The following is a 17,337-nucleotide window of genomic DNA, read 5'->3' as shown; positions in this document are numbered from 1 at the left end:
GCTGAACCTATGTAAGCAACACTTTCCCCTCATTTTGAGAAATCTCAAAAGCGTAATTTCTCCAGAATCTTAAATAATTGGGTAAAAAAAGAATGACCAGGTTTGATTGATATCCATTTTAATCTAAATCACAAACATTCAAGCACATCTTGTAAAGGAATTACCTAGCTAATATTTTTTTCCCAAACCTGCAGGGATTCAAAGCTGGCCACAGGGAGAACAAGTAGCTATCACAAGGCAAAACTACTCTAAGAATACAGGAATTCAGAAAACATGTGTTAGGAAGGGGGAAAATAGTCAAATGGATGTCCAATAGGATGCAAGTACTGTATACCTTTGGATTAATCTGAGCTGGGCTTCCAGGATAAGAGTTGCACACTATACACATATACTACAGGACAGGCCCAACAAGGAAAATAACAGATCATCACTGGTCATCACGTATAGCCCCCAGCTAAAACCTCTCCAGCACATCATCAACGATCTACAACCTCTTCTGGAAAATGATCTCTTACTCTCACAGACCTCTCACTGTCCTTGCTTACAGACAGCCCCTGAACCTGAAGCTCACCAGCAACTACACACCACACCACAGAAACACTAACCCAGGAATCAATCCCTGTAACAAACCCTGTTGCCTACTTTGTCCCCATATGTATTCTAGCGACACCATCAGAGGACCCAACCACGTGAGCCACACCATCAGGAGCTCATTCATCTGCACATCTACTAATGTGATATATGCCATCATGTGCCAGCAATGCCCCTCTGCCATGTACATTGGCCAAACCAGGCAGTTTCTATATAAAAGAATAAATGGACTCAAATCAGACATCAGGAATGGTAACATACAAAAGCCAGTAGGAGAACACTTCAATCTCCTTGGACATTCTATAACAGATTTAAAAGTAGCCATACTTCAACAAAAAAACTTCAGAAACAGACTTCAAAGAGAAACTTCTGAGCTCCAATTCATTTGCAAATTTAACACCATTAATTTGGGCTTGAATAGGGACTGGGAGTGGTTGGTTCACTACAAAAGCAATTTTCCCTCTCTTGGTATCGACACCTCCTCCTCAACTACTGGGAATGGACCACATCCACCCTGATTGAATTGGCCCTGTCAGAACTGGTTCTCCACTTGTAAGATAACTCCCTTCTTGTCATGTGTCAGTATATTTATGCCTGCATCTGTAATTTTCACTCCATGTATCTGAAGAAGTGGTTTTTTTACCCACGAAAGCTTATGCCCAAATAAATGTTATTCTTTAAGGTGCCACCGGACTCCTCGTTGTTTTTACACACATATAGACATCAGATATAAAGAAATTCTTTGAAAGAGTATCTTACCACAGAGCCAAGAAAGGAAAGGTTACTCACCTTGTAGTAAATGGAGTTCTTCGAGATTATGTTGTCCCTATGTGCAGTGCACTTCAAATTGTGCATGTGCTCCACGTGCCCAGGACTCTCAACATTTTTCTAGCAGTGTCCATTCAGGCCACGCGAGAGTCCCTGCTTTCATCATGCTCCACACTGAGGACTGATAGACTGCCAACATTTCAGTTCCTTCTCCCCCCTATACCCCACAAAAGGACCCGAGGACACAGGGAAAAGGGGCAGGTAGTGCACTACGCTTAGGAACAATACATCTCAAAGAACTCCAGTTACTACAAGGTGAATAACCTTTCCTTCTTTGAGTGCTTGTCCCTATAACTTACTGCACTTCAGGTGATACACAGGAAGTTTTCCTCCTCCTCCAGAAGTGGTGGGTGTCCAGAGCCCTGTACCATGCAGAACTGCCCTGCCCATGGAGGCCTCTGAGGCAGCCAATTGCACCAGGGCATAATGTCTCATGAAGGTATGCACAGAGCTCCAGGTTGCTGCTCTGTAGATGTTAATACAGACTTCCCTAAAGAAGGCGACTGAGGATGCCTGGGCTCGCGAGTGTGTTTTCACACTGCCTCCAAAGGGACACTGTTCAATTCATAACAGAGCACTATGCAGCCTGAGATCCACTTTGACAGCCTCTTGATGAAAAGGCCTCTTTGTCATCCTCTCTGCAAACAAGAGGAGAAGTCTAGGAGACTTCTGGAATGCCTTTATCCTTTGTAGATAAAAGGCAAGGGCCCTACACACATCCAGACAGCACCACTTCGTCTCTTCTCTCCTGGCATCTGGCTTAGGGTATAATACAGGGAAGTGGGCGCTTTGATTGATGTGAAAGTCTGATACCACCTTACGGACAAACCTCGGGAACAGTTTCAGGAACAACTTGGCCTTGTGGAAGATAATGTGTATCAATGATCTCCCATGAGTCCCCCTAATTCACCTATCCTCCTGGCTGACATGATTATAATCAGGAATGCTACCTTCATGGAAAGGTGTAGCAAGGAGCAAGATGGCTCAGACAGTACCCCTGTCAAGAGTTGATAAGACCAAATTTAAGTCTCAGGCTGGCATGGGATTCACCATTGGAGGGAAGACCCTAAGTAAGCCCTTCAGGAACCAGGATGTGACTAGATACGAGAACATATAGTTTAGGTGCCCACTGGTGGGTGGAACACACTGATGGTTGCTAGGTGGACCCTAAAGTAGCTGAGAGAGAGCCCCAAGGATTTTAAGGAGAATTGGTAGTCTACCACAACTGACACCCCAGATCACAGAAAGAAAAGTCCCTATTGACCACACCAGATTGCAAACCTCTTCCATTCTGTGTAGTAGCACGTACTGGTAGCATTCTTCCTACTGCTACTCAGTAGGGCCCTGAGCAGGCCTCTCTAGGTTCAAAATCCATCCAAATCTATACCCTCATGTGTAGAGTGGATGAGTTGGGATGGCGAATCCTGCTGTAATCCTGTGCCAAGAGGTCTTGAACCAGGGAAGGCCAGGCTGATAGCTACAACAGTGTGGGTTACTAGAACTGATGGGCCCAACCCAACCCTAAGAAAATAACCTGCACCTTGTCCTGCCTGATCTTCCTTAGTAACCGGGGAAACAAAGGGATCAGGGGAAACACATATCTCAGGATCCCTGACCATTGCATGAGGAAGGTGTCACTCAGAGAGCCCAGGCTGCAAACACCACTTCGGAGAAGGACTCCTCTCACTTTTAGTTCACATTGGGAGAAACAAGCCTGTGATCACATGACCACAAAAGTCCCACTTGTGCTCTCTGGAGAAAGATCTCCTGAGGGAGTCTGCCAGGGTGTTCTGAACCCCCGGGAGATGGATGGCAATCAGGGCAATTTGAAGAGGTATGCACAAGTTCCACAGGGTGATGGCCTCTGTGCAGAGTTGCAGGAAATATACTCCTTCCCTGCTTGCTGATGTAGTAGACTGCCATCATGTTGTAGACAATACCTATAAAAGATATTACCTCACCCACCTTGTCTCTCTGCCACCATGTTGTTTAACAGCACCTGGTCTGACTGGCCAGGAAGTGAGGGGGCAACAGCTTGCAGGTCAACTCCAGCACATTGAGGTCAAGCATAGATTCCCAAGAGGACAATGTCCCTTGGGCCACCTGCCCCTCTATGTGGGCCCCCCAACATACTAGGGATGTGTCTGTGGTCACAATCCTCACTATGAGCAAGGAACTGAACAAGGTCCTCTTCCCACCCCACCCCACCCACACACCTTTTCCCTGTCCACTCACCAGCCCAGGGAGTCCAAGACCCTTTGAGGAATTGAAACTAGAAAGTGGAGGCTGTCCCCGCCCAGAGCGTAAACAGACTGAGCCACACTTGCAGGTATCTGAGGTGGAGCCTTGTAAATGGGGTCCCCATGACTACTTGCAGGCATATTACCCAACAGGGCCAGGCAAGACCAAATGGACATCCTGGGGCTCATCCAGATTTGCTATATAAGCCTGTCGATGGCTAAGAAACTGTTGTCTGGTAGGTACGCCCTTGGTGACACCACATCCAGCCTTGCTCCAATAAACACTATAGTTTGTGTGAATACCAGGGTGGACTTGTCCTATTTCACTCTGAGACCCAGTCTCTCATACAGGTCCAGAAGTTTTAGTTAGGAAGTGAGGGTGTGTCTTGTGCCACTAGGTCCCCTGTTCTCCTGGCCAAAATGATGGCTATGAGGAACAAGAGCTAAAGGGACAAATGAAGGCGGGAAGTTTCCCATAGGTTCAAACAGGCATTTCCTCAGAGCACTGAGCACTAAGTTGAGGTCTCATAGTGGAGTAGGTTCCTTGACAGGAGGAAAAAGGTTGAATAGACCTTTAATAAACCTTGCAGTGGTCGAGTGAGTCAAGTCTGAAAATCCCTTGATGGAGGGATGAATGGCTGTTAGGGCAGCTAGGTGAACCTTGATTGAGCTCATTGATAATCCTGCAGTTTTTAAATGTAGTAATGGAGAATGTGTGTGTCAGGCAGGACTTGAGAGGAGGCATAGATCAATGGTTGCTCCAAGCCTGGAAGTGTTTCCACCTCTGTAGGCAAGATTTGCTTGTCAAGGATTTCTTACTATTAAGCAGTCCTGTTTGTACCTCTGTGGAGCAATCTTGATCTACACCAAAAAGCCAACTAGTAGGTAGGTCGTGAGGTGAAGTGCCCAGAGGCTGGGGTGGGTGATGGATTCCAACTCCTGAGTAAGGATATCCACTGTCAGGGCAAGGCAGAAAGGAGGTTATTGAGACATAGGCACCAGCTCTGGGAACGACACCTATCTCAGCCACTACCAGTGCTATGAGGATGGCTACTTATATCTCTCGTTTCAATTTGTTTAGGACTTTAGGCAGTGAAGACATCCAGGGATAAGCATATAGCAATACATGAGGCCAATGGAAGACTAGGGCCTCACCAGTTGAGTTGCAGCCGTACTCTTCCCCTTGAACAGAATTGTCCACACTTTGTATTAGATTTCTTTGCAACACCATACATCTCCAGATTACCCAAAAAAAGACACATCCTTCGGAATTCCTCGTTGTTCAGCTCCTGCAGGTGGAAATGTCTGCTGAGCAAGTCTGCCATTGTGTTCTGAAGTCCTTGAAATAAACCACTGAGACCTGTATGGGGCATGATATGCACCAGTTTTACAATGTTACAGATAAGGACTGGGATCTTGCTCCTCCTTGTTGATTGATATAATATATTGCTGCTCTGCTGTCCAGCATTATTCTGATTGGGTGGCCCCTGATGTGGGGTAGAAAGTGCTGATAAGCAGCAAGAACAACTCTCCGCTCTAGTATGCTGATGTGGAGGATCACCTCCTGAGGGGTCCATTTGCCTTGAGCTGTGAAGTTCTGAAATTGTGCGCCCAGGCCTATCAGGCAGGTGTCTGTAGTGATGATCCTTGTGGGAAGAACCTGCAAGAATGGAACTCCCTCACATACTTTTTGTGGATCCTTCCACCAACTTAGAGAATCGAGGACCCTCTGAGGTATGGACACCCGCTTTGATAAACTGTGCTTGTTGGGGGTGTAGATGGTTCTCAGCCAGGCTTGAAGACATTGGAATGTATCTTGCTAAGGGTGTCACAAACGTACAAGCTGCCCTATTGCCCAGGAGTTGCAATCAGGCCCTTGAAGTGGTTGTCAGGCTCTGTTGTACTATAGAAATCTGATTGGATATTACGGCAAACCTTTCCATAGGTAAGTATGCTCTGGCAGTGGAGGAGTACAGAGTAGCCCTGATGAAGTCTCCAAGTTGAGTGGACATGAGTGCACACTTTTCTATATTGAGGCAGAGGCCCAGGGAACAGAACAGTGATATGGCTGTGTGGGTTCCTATCTACACCTCGAGAAATGAGTGATCTTTCAGGAGCCAATCATCCAGGTATTCCCATCTAGCGAAGATGGGCTGAGACTGCCAAGAGGACTTTGGTAAAAGCCTCTTGGGGCAGTGAAGAGGCCAAAAAGAGTAGGATGTGATACTGGTAGCAGTCCTTACCCACCACAAAACGTAGGAAACAACTGTGGAGAGGTGGGTGGCTATATGAAAACAAACATCCTGAAGGTCAAGGGAGACAAACCAATCTCCTGAATCCAGGGAGGGAATTATTGTTGCTAGGGTTATCTTTCTGAACTGTTGAGGGTGGACAAAACTGTTCAAAGTCCCAAGATCCAGAACTGGTTTCCATCCTCTGTTTTCATTTGGGAATAAGAAGTACCAGGAACAGAACCCTTTCCTGACAAAGTCCAGTGGAACAGATTCAATCGCTCCCAGGCTTGGGAGGGATTGTTACCTCTTGCCTCAAGACACCCTCATGAGAGCACTCCATAAAGAGGGACAGGGAGAGGGTGCTCCTCAACTGCATGGCATAACCCATAGACAACTCCAGAATCCATCTGTCTCAGGTGATGAGCTCCCAGGGAGGCAGAAAATGGGAGAGATGCTCCCAATAAAGGTGGAGGGGAGATAGGTACAGAGCAGGATCTGGAGCAAGAGAGAGCTCATGACCCTCAACTAACAAGTCAAAAAGGTTGTTTTGAGGATGTTGGCAACTTGGAAGTCACTGCAGAGTATGGCCCTTTCTTAGCATACTTGAGCTTCTTTTGGGGAAGTTCAGCCAATCAGGCGGACTCGTAGAGGACTGGGTGAGAGCGTTGCACTGACTGTGATCTACTGTATTTTCTCTTTGATGCAGGTGCATAGATGCAAAGATTGTAGTGTCGCCCAGGAGTCCTAAAGTGAATGAAGGTATCAATCTATAGGAACATTGAACAATTTGGGTCCCTCAAAGGGGAGGTCCCAAACAGTTTTATACCTCCCCCCTGGAGGCCAGAAAGACTGCAGCCAAAAAGCTTGGCGCATTACCACTGCCATAGCCATGGAACATGCAGCTGTACAGGCTGCATCAAGTGAGGCCTGGAGAGATGCTTTGGCAATTGTCTGGGCGTCTGTTATGAGAGCTTGAAATTGTTCCCTCTGGTCCTGTAGCAGATCAGAAAAAATGAGAGCTTTAAATAGTTTATAAAATAATATTTTGCCATCACAGCAATTAGTAATTGGCTACTAAAAATTACAAGGAGCTCAGAAGATCTAGCTATTTCAGCTCCGTGTCTGATGGCGCTGAACGGGATCAATGTTGCCTCTTTTGCTCATTAACAGCTTCAACCACTGGGATTTAGGTGTTGGGTAGTAGAAAAAAAATACTCCAAGCAGAATACAGTATTTTTTTGTCCGTCTGTTTACACATAGGTAGTATAGTGGTTGAGGACTGATACAGGCTGATACCATACAGGCTGGGGCAGTAACACACCATTGACAGGCAAGGCAATTTTGCCCTGAGGTGATATATGGAGGATGTCCAACAAGTCATGTTGGGGTTCCTGTATCAACTCTAACAGAATTTGCAAGGTCTCTGCTATCTGTTTGTTAAGGTCTTGAAATTGTCAGTGTAAGATGGTGGAGGAGGCATAACAACTGCATCTGGCAAGGAGGAGGATTTGCGGTAAGGTGGTGGTTCTTCTTCCTCTGCTTGCTCTTGTTCCTCTGCAAGTTACTCCTGTGAAGCTGTTGCTTTTGACACGTCCTCTTAAGAGATGGAATCCTGTAAAGCTGGTTGCCACAAGGGGCCCCTGGGTTCCAATAAGCCCACTGAGATGGAAAGAGGAAGGGGGAAGGACCACAGGGTTGTCCTTACCAGATTTGCTGGGTGTGTGTCCTGCAAGGGCTTCTTCAGGGTGCACTGCAAGGGAAGGAGGCTGGCATAGTAAAGTAGGGGAGCCTTGTATGGACATCTCAATCAGATGAGGTGTCACTCCCATGTCCATCCAAGGGGCAAACAGTGCAGTACTAGTGGTTGAGTGGGTACCGGAGGTCAAGTCTTGGTTAGATGGTATCAGAGAATATGTTGGAAGTTCCTCTTGGTACCCTCAATGGATTTGTGAGGAACCAGTGACCGTGTTGGTACCAGACAGTACATCAATTCTGGAAGGTAAGTCTGTAGTAGTGGGGAGTAGCTCTCAGTAACCTGGAACAACGATGACTCAGGTTTTTCAAGGATCTGAAGATACTTATGGCAAAGAAGACTAGATGGTACCAACAATTCCGAACACTGACCCTCAGGAGTTAGTATGTTGGGTGGTACTGGAGTGCAATCCATGTACGTGTCTCTGCTGGCAGAGGAAGGCGGTACCGATGACTATTTCAGTTTAACCTTAAAGTCCTTGTGCTTCGGAGGCATTGGGTCTGGTGCCGGCTTTGGTGCCTCCGTGGGTTAACAGACAGCTTTTTGGTACACGGTGTAGTTTCCCTAGCCGGTGCCAGGGTCTCCATACTGGAAGAGATGGGGACCTTAGCAATAACCTGTGTAGGGATGTGAGGTCTCCTGAGATCCAGACCAAAAGGGTGACTTTCCCCTTCTCTTATCCTGTTCCAGGGAATGGGATCTCTTCTTTATTGATGGTCTGGGAAGTTCTAAGGGGTCAGCAGTGACAGTCCCCAAGGGCTCCATGAGTAACCGAATCAGATGCAGGGGCAGGGGAGAAGGGAGTGACTCAGACCCCAGAGATCTCAGAGAATGTTCCACATCAACAGGAGTTTTAGACTGTCCTCCCTCAGTTTTTTAGATCTACTTTTAAATCCTGAGCAGATCTTACATTTGGAGGGGATATGAGTCTCTCCCAAGCAGCAGAGACAGCTCGAGTGTCCGTCATGCAGGGAAAAGACCTGTGGCAGGTCTGGCAGAGTTTGAAGCTTGGGGTCTTGGGTGTAACCCATAACTCAAGGACAGAGAAAAAATAAAGGCCCAAATCAACCAAATGAAAGAAGGGAGTAAAGAAGAGGGAATTCCGATACTCTCTGCAAAGGAATAAAAATATATTAAGCAAGAGAAGTAGCTAGCTAACAGATGTTGTGACACACCATCTTAAGCCACAGTTGACTGAGAATGAACTGGAGTGGCAGGAGTCTACCACCCTCTTTCCCCACCCCCCTCATATCAAAGCACAGGAATATCCAGGGCACAAGCAGAGACCTGTGGACGCGGGTGACAAAAATCTCTGATCAAAAGTACACAGTGCACATACATAGAAACATAGAAGTGTAGAACTGGAAGGAACTTCAATAGTCATCTAGTCCACTCCTCTGCACTCAAGGCAGGACTAAGTAATAACTAGACCATTCCTAACAGGTGCTTGTCTAACCTGTTCTTAAATACCTCCAATGACAGAGATTCCACAACCTCCCATGGCAATATGTTCCAGTGCTTAACTACCCTAACAGTTAGGAAGTTTTTCCTGATGTCCAACCTAAACCTCCCTTGAGGCAATATAAGCCCATTGCTTCTTGTCCTGAGGTGGAGCACCCAGAGGGACACTACTCGAAAAGAAACACTCTATTCTTGCCCTACACACCTTGGTACCAGCTTATTTCTCTAGTGTTCCTTCAGCTATACACCATATACCCCTCACTCCACATAAGCTGCATGACTAATTTCCCCATTAGTGTCCATCTCCCTTGGATTTCTTCCAGATGGCTCCCATATGCGTTTATCTGTCATGCTACCACACTCTTCTTCAAGTCCTTCCTTAGTCTCCTTCTCAGAGGAATATTAACACTCAACAACTAAAAACCTTTATGTTGCATTAAGAAATAATCCAAAAGCGTAACTGTACAGGTGCATGCTAAAATTCTCTGTTCAGTCACAGTGCTATTGTCACCTACCATTCCCCATATTGTGTTAGATAATGCTAACAGACATTGTACAATCTAAATAAAAGTTAATTATATAACACTATCTGGTCAATATACAGGATATTGGTTAATATTGTTAATTCCGTATTAAGAAATGTACCTACATGTGCAAAGACAATGTAATTGTACAGTCTTATTGTAAATGACCCAAAATATGAATAAATAAAATATTTGTTCCCCTGCCCTCAAACCATATGACTACAGTAAACTTTTCAGTGAAAGGTATGAGACAGGTTCTTACCTGCCTTACAAAGTGCCTACAACACTATTGGTGCTATGTAAATAACTAATGTATTATTACAAAATATTGTGTGCCATAATATTTTATAATAGCTGAAGTTGGAAAAAGTTGGTAAATATTGCTATCTTATTAAACACAATGCAAAATCCTTCCTCTCAAAATCACTTTTCAGGTCTAAACCTCTGAAATTCAAAAGACTCCTTCAAAAATGAAATATATGAGTTTAATGAAGAACAAAATTCTACATTACATCATCATAACTCATGAATGCTAAATATAGAGCCAATTTGTATAACTTACAGATCTTCTAACACACCATCCAAGAAAATTCAGCAGCAACCTTTTGAGTGTAGAATTAGGTTTGTGCTTATAAAGTAGTATTGATATTCAAAATTCCTTTTTCTTAAGCCTTTCCCTCCCCCCCTTAAAGGCACTTTTTTGGAGGTTTAAGATCTTTTGGGGTGCTTGGCTCCCTAATGTGAGGGGGGAAACCAGAATGTGCCTCCTCCACTCAGTTCCTCTCTTCTGCTTTACTCCCCTCTGGTCATGCTTAGAGGGGAAATTTTGTTTTTGCTACTCTCTGGATAATTTCTTCCCAGTGAGATCTTCCATCTGGCAAGCCGTCCCAGCAGCACGAAGGCTCCAGAAGAGATCAAGGAAACTGTAGTTCCAGCAGGATCCAGCTGCTGGTTCCAAGATTGTCTCCTCCAGCCAGGATTTTCCTTCATTCTATTTAGGCATTGGTATCCTGTTCATCACCACTCTATTGGTATGCTGCCACTGGTTCCAGCAGCCCCTCCTGCCTAAGCTTCTATATGGAACTATGACACCTGAGATCCTGGGGGAAGTCAGGTCTTACACAGGGTCAAGGGAATGTACTGGGCCCATGTAGGTAACAAGAGGAATGGTAACCAGGCAGGATGCAGAAAGACTTGTCTGACTTGAGCTACTGTAGATGTAGAGCAGAGGTGGGCAAACTACAGCCCGCGGGTATATAGTGTATAGCTGAAGGAACACTAGAGAAATAAGCTGGTACCAAGGTGTGTAGGGCAAGAATAGAGTGTTTCTTTTCGAGTAGTGTCCCTCTGGGTGCTCCACCTCAGGACAAGAAGCAATGGGCTTATATTGCCTCAAGGGAGGTTTAGGTTGGACATCAGGAAAAACTTCCTAACTGTTAGGGTAGTTAAGCACTGGAACATATTGCCATGGGAGGTTGTGGAATCTCTGTCATTGGAGGTATTTAAGAACAGGTTAGACAAGCACCTGTTAGGAATGGTCTAGTTATTACTTAGTCCTGCCTTGAGTGCAGAGGAGTGGACTAGATGACTATTGAAGTTCCTTCCAGTTCTACACTTCTATGTTTCTATGTATGTGCACTGTGTACTTCTGATCAGAGATTTTTGTCACCCGCGTCCACAGGTCTCTGCTTGTGCCCTGGATATTCCTGTGCTTTGATATGAGGGGGGTGGGGAAAGAGGGTGGTAGACTCCTGCCACTCCAGTTCCTTCTCAGTCAACTGTGGCTTAAGATGGTGTGTCACAACATCTGTTAGCTAGCTACTTCTCTTGCTTAATATATTTGTATTCCTTTGCAGAGAGTATCGGAATTCCCTCTTCTTTACTCCCTTCTTTCATTTGGTTGATTTGGGCCTTTATTTTTTCTCTGTCCTTGAGTTATGGGTTATACCCAAGACCCCAAGCTTCAAACTCTGCCAGACCTGCCACAGGTCTTTTCCCTGCATGACGGACACTCGAGCTGTCTCTGCTGCTTGGGAGAGACTCATATCCCCTCCAAATGTAAGATCTGCTCAGGATTTATTTGCTACCTTAACAGGGGTGCAATTGGAAAACTGTTCAGTGTCTTGTAGACATTAGGGGATGGTCTCATGGATTAGACTAGAAAGTGCTGATGATAACACTGAATAACTCCTTTAGCATCTCTAGAAGTCACTGGAGGATGCAACTCTTTCTAAAGACAGGAGAATTCAGGAGCAATCACATATAATCTTCATATTAAACAAATTTTGCTGCAATATTTAGCATTTGCATTATGAAGACTAAAACTTTTGGGGAGAAAGGTGTGGAAGGGGAAAAGTATGTAACAGAAGGGCAGAATTTTCCTGCTGCATCTCCCTTTTAGCAGGCATTGGATCTCTGCAGGCTGTTGCCGGTTGCTAACATACCAGATGTAGTTTATTAGATTCTGCTCTAAATATGAAGTAAATGTGAGCTTCCCTCTGTGGTGAGGAAGCTAAGGTCTGAGACAGACAGGCCACACTTAGAAAAGGGGCTTAGGCTGGAGATTACATACTGGTATTTTTGTATTACTCTCCTTCTTAATAAAACCAAATTCCAAGATGTGGTGACTTTTTGACTGTTTACAAGAAGTGGGTAATTTGTTGAAGCTGTTTGGGGACTCCATTACCATACAGTGTAAGAGAACTAATCTACATTGCTGTAGAATACCTTGAGAAGTTCAAGTCCTGCACGAATAGCAGTATCAGGACTTACACCCTCCTCTTCATCATCAGCTGTTCCCTCTATAGATTTATTCATCAGCTTTACTAGTGCGCTAAAATAAGAAATGTTAAATAAAGATATATTATTAAACTTGATTATGTGCATTAACAGAAGCACCATAGATTATTATGACAAAGAATTTTCAGATTAGCTTCATTTAGTTTTGGCAATGAACTAGATTGGTCAGTTTTAAAATCCTTTACTTCCTGGTTCTCATGGACTAGTAAAAAGATGTTATGCTTATAGGTTCCTGACTTTTCTGGGGAATATTTTATTTAAAAAGCCATTTCAGTTAAATCAAAACAATATGAAAACACATATATAATAGTTTGGTAAATGATCCCACCTCCCCTCAACACACCTTTTTCCCAAAGCCTTTATTTTGGTGACAAACTGAGCTGGTAGTATTAGCTCAGTTACATAATCAAGCTGCCAGGTAAGTCACAAAAGGAACCCCAAAATTCTCCTCCTCAAACCCACAAAGATAAAGTAATTGATTCAATTATTAGATAGCATTCTGTGTCCAGTGTTAGCTATCTGGAAGTTATATATGCCTGTCATCCTCAAACAAGGCCTCCAAATAGTCAATTTACCAATACCATCTTTTATATTAATGTTTCTACAATTTGCACCTCTAAGCCTTAAAAAAAAAAAAAAAAAAATAGCAGAAATTAAGTCAAGTTTTCTAGACTGATGGAAATGAAGACAACTATATAAACAATTTTAAAAAAAGATACTTCTGTACCAGATGTAAATTAATATGGAAGATAATCCTAGTATTAACATCCTCTTTAAAGTCAGTAATGGGTCAGTATGATCTTCCAGCCTACCTAATGGCTTCTGAGTCAATGTGCACTGGGGCAATTCTTTCCAAAAGAAATTTGACCATCTCCAGGAAAGGATTTGTTGGCTGCTTGGGATTTGCAAGCTTCCGGGCTATCTCCCGCTACAAAAAGAAAAAAGTGTTATATTACAAGCAAAAATCATTACACTAATTTTAATTATTTCTTAAGTGTTATACATTTTGTATTTGTAGAAATAATACTGAACAAAAGTCAATTCTTCATGAACTAGCTTCACAGTTCATACAATCATTAAAAAGGATGGGCTGTGGCTACCATGGACTTTTAATGGGAGTGATGTGAGTTAGGCATCTATGCACTTTTGTAATGCCACATAGGTTCCTATCTGCACCCGTAGGTGCCTAAATACCTTTATAAATCTGACCCAGTATCTTTTATGCAAATAACCAATGGCTTAAGCACTTCATCCAACTACCTAAGAAAAAACGGTTACTTACTGTGCCACTCTGTACCTCAAAGAAACACCCTGGAACCCCATATTCACCCGTCATATAATTATGATATATTTCATACAAAGTGTGCCATGTAAGATATCATATGAAAAGTCACAATCTGCTGAAACCCATCATTCTGTCAAAACACGTCTATCATTAGTGTATATGAAATTAGGAGATTTTGTTGTATGATTATTACTGAAATATGTTAGAAGTTTGAGAGTCTTCCAGTGCTAGTTCTCCAGCGACAACAAAGGAGGTGATACTCTCTCAGGAGGGTATTAAACAACCCTTAATCAGCAGGGGAGTGGTAAGCAAGGGACTTACAATGTTGTAAAGAGAGCTTCACAAGCCTTACACAATGGGAGATTGCTCAACTCCATGTAGGGAGACTGGATATCCTGATTTTATAGGGGCAGTCCTGATATTCGGGGCTTTTTCTTATGTAGGTGCCTATTATCTCCCATCCCCGTGCCGATTTTTCAGACTTGCTATCTGGTCACCCTACCTCAGTGACTCAGCAAAGCCCACCAGGACATGTTGGGGCTTATGTTTTCCAGGCACATGAACTGAGGATATAAAATAGGGGACAGTGGCATCATGCTTTTGCCTTTCTCCTCCCCTACATAAGATGGGATGCTGGGAAAACAAAGATTTGGACTGAGGAGACTGGTCCCAAGCTTAAAGGGGAAGCCTGTGTACTGAGAACTGTAACCTACCTGCAATATCCAGTGGGGTGAGGAAAGCTGCTTGATCCAAATACTGCCTAATCTAATAAGGTTTAAGATTTAGACTGTGTGCTTACCTTTTATTTTCTTTGGTAACTATCTCTGACCTTTTGTGCCTATCACTTATAATCATTTAAAATCTATCTTTCTGTAGTTAATAACCCTGTTTTATATTTTACCGAAAACAGTGTGTTTTGCTTGAAGCGCTTGGGAAATCTCAGCTCAGTTTACTAAGGCTAGTGTGCATCGTCTCTACATCAAGGGAGGGGCAGACTGGGTAATAAACTTACATTGGTCAGGCTTCTGTCCAGGGCAAGACGGTATATTCTGGAGGTGCAAGGCTGGGGTCTTGGGAGATTCACTGGTGCCTTTCTCTGTGTGAGTCATGAGTGGCTCAGGGAGCAGTCACATAATTTAGCTGGGTTTGGAGCTCCACATGCTGTTGTGCTAAGTGATAGTGCCTGGAAGGGTTTGCGGCTTGTCACAAGCAAAGCATTGTGAGAGACAGCCCAGGCTGGAGAGTTAAGGGAGCACAGACAGATGGAAGTACAAGAAAACAATGCATATGTCCACACTGCAATTTAACACCAGAGGCTGGCCCATATCAGCTGACTTGGGCTCATGGGGCTCAGGCTGCATGGCTGTAAAATTGCAGTATAGATGTTTGGGCTCAGGGACCTTCCTCCATTGTTGTGTCCCAGAGCTCAGGCTTCAGCCTGAGCCAGCTAGTCTACACTGCAATTTTACAGCCCTGAGAACCCAAACAAGCTGACCTGGGCCAGTTGCAGGTGTTTAACTGCAGTGTAGACATACCCAAGGAGACAGTATTGCTCAGTATGGCAGGCAGTGGTTTCAGTACACCAGCAGCCTAACTGCTGTCAACTTTTTAGTAAGCATCACAGCAAAGAAGAATTTTAAGGAGACATTTGAAGGAAGATAATGAGTTAGTTTTGCAGATGCTGATGGGGAATTCCTTTAAAGTGTAAGGGGCAGCATGGGAGAAAAAACAAAGGTGCTTGTTTGAACATTTAATTAGTGGGACATGTAGGCTGGCATCTTGGGCCAACTGGAAGAGGAAGTTGACATCTTGACAGTGAATGAGAGGATAGATAGGGTGAGCACAGGCCATGAAAGGCAGTAAAAGTGAAGACGAACAGCTTACGTTTGATGTGATAGAGACGAGGAGCCAGTAGAGGGATGCAAGGATCCCAGTTTTGAGGGGGTTCTTTAACTGGTGGGGTAAGTACTGAGTAACCTCTTTAAAAATCTGGATATAGTCGGGTCAGAGAAAACTTAACAAGACTGCATGGGGGGAGGAGAGTGGCATGCTGAAATTGATGCAAGGTGGACTTTAATGGAAATGAACAAAATATAATCAATGGGTCAAGATTGTGCTAGGTTGTCCACATTTAAGAATTCTAACAAACTCTCTCTACAACACTCTCGCACCAGCATCAATTTCCTGCAAACTATAATCAGCTTCAACAATGGAACCCTTCAGACATACACAAGAAGCCCATGGATGACCATACTTGCCGTCACAGATCCAGTAACCACCCCAAATACACCAAGAAATCTGTTATGTACAGCCACACACTCATATACCACAGAATATGTTCTGAGGAGAAAGTTTGGGATACAGATCTTAGCACGCTCAAAACTGCCTTCTCCGAACAAGGACACTCCATCAGAGAAGTAGATGACATCATGGAATGAGCCACACAAATACCCCGAGACAACCTGCTTCAATACAGAAAAAATGAACTCTCCAGCCACATATCCCTGTAGTAAGAAGAGAGCCTGAGACAAAAGCCCTTGTATCAGAGGCCTGCGGCCTGAACTAAAGTGGTCAAAACTTTGCTGATATAAAGCACAGTCAGGTTGGGAGCAAGAGGCAGGCCCTGCTCACAGAATTTGGCAAGCATAGGGCTCATAATGCAAAAACACATATTCCTAAGCGATGCAAGGCACAAAGCACTCAAGCAAGCACATTCCAGAAGGGTGGTACCAGAACACCTCAATACCAGCACATTCCCCAAAGATAACAGGATCATGCTGACCCATCATAAGGATAAGGTCAGGATGACGACAGATGTTTTGATCGAACCTACAGGTACAAGGCAATGGGTGGCACCCTAATACGTTAGAGGGTGATACATAACCTGTTTGTATTGGTGTATAAAGATGTATCTCAGAGTGAGTGTCTTCGTCCAGCCGAGGAGGCAGCGGAAAGTCCCGCCACTGACTGAGCTGCATCCATTGTCACCGGCATACATGTGCTTGTGTAACTGTAGACATTGATCTGGGGAGCTAGGACCGTGCTTTGTTGACAATAAACCTGACCAAGCATCTTTGCACCTTAACGGATTTTGTGGTCATTGGGTGGTTCGCTTGAGATCTGCTGTGCCAGCTATCTGCGCAGAGCTGGGACAGCACAGAGGGAAAACACACACGCAGCTAAACATCTGATGACAACCCTTAGTTGTCACCTACCACCCTTCTCTGGAACCCAGATGGGGTATCGTTAAACAATTACAACCCATACTCGATGGGGACCACATCCCGAAAGAAATCTTTCCCAAACCCCCACTTCTGGCCTTCAAACAACCCCCCAAACTTGCCAAGCTCATCATCAGAAGCAAGCTCCCCCCACCCAGGATACACCAACTCAAAGTGGCACCAGACCCTGCCAGAACAACAGATGTAAAACCTGTAGACATATCTCCACTGCTATGGTGATAAACACCCCCCACAATTCCCCCTTCAAGATCCAGGGGTCTTACACATACCTATCACAACGTGATGTCCCTTATTCACTGCACTAAATATCCCAATAACAACTACATGGACCAAACAACACTCACTACACTCTCAAATGAACTCACACAGAAAAATGATAC

General features: G+C 44.4%; 1 protein-coding gene across 3 annotated transcripts in view; it reads right to left on the bottom strand.

Moving 5' to 3' along the window:
• Positions 1–17,337, bottom strand: part of PDS5A (PDS5 cohesin associated factor A) — a 170,852-nt gene that overhangs the window by 36,062 nt on the left and 117,453 nt on the right. For all 3 annotated transcript variants that reach the window (XM_065405775.1, XM_065405774.1, XM_065405776.1), the window contains 2 exons: positions 13,243–13,358; positions 12,359–12,464 (listed from right to left, as the gene is read on the bottom strand). In XM_065405775.1, coding sequence (XP_065261847.1) covers positions 12,359–12,464; positions 13,243–13,358 — 222 coding nt within the window. The remainder of the gene's footprint in view (positions 1–12,358; positions 12,465–13,242; positions 13,359–17,337) is intronic.

The sequence above is a fragment of the Emys orbicularis genome, chromosome 5, assembly GCF_028017835.1.
Source record: "Emys orbicularis isolate rEmyOrb1 chromosome 5, rEmyOrb1.hap1, whole genome shotgun sequence".
Classification (NCBI taxonomy): domain Eukaryota; kingdom Metazoa; phylum Chordata; order Testudines; family Emydidae; genus Emys; species Emys orbicularis.
This window is presented reverse-complemented; position numbering and strand designations above follow the sequence as displayed.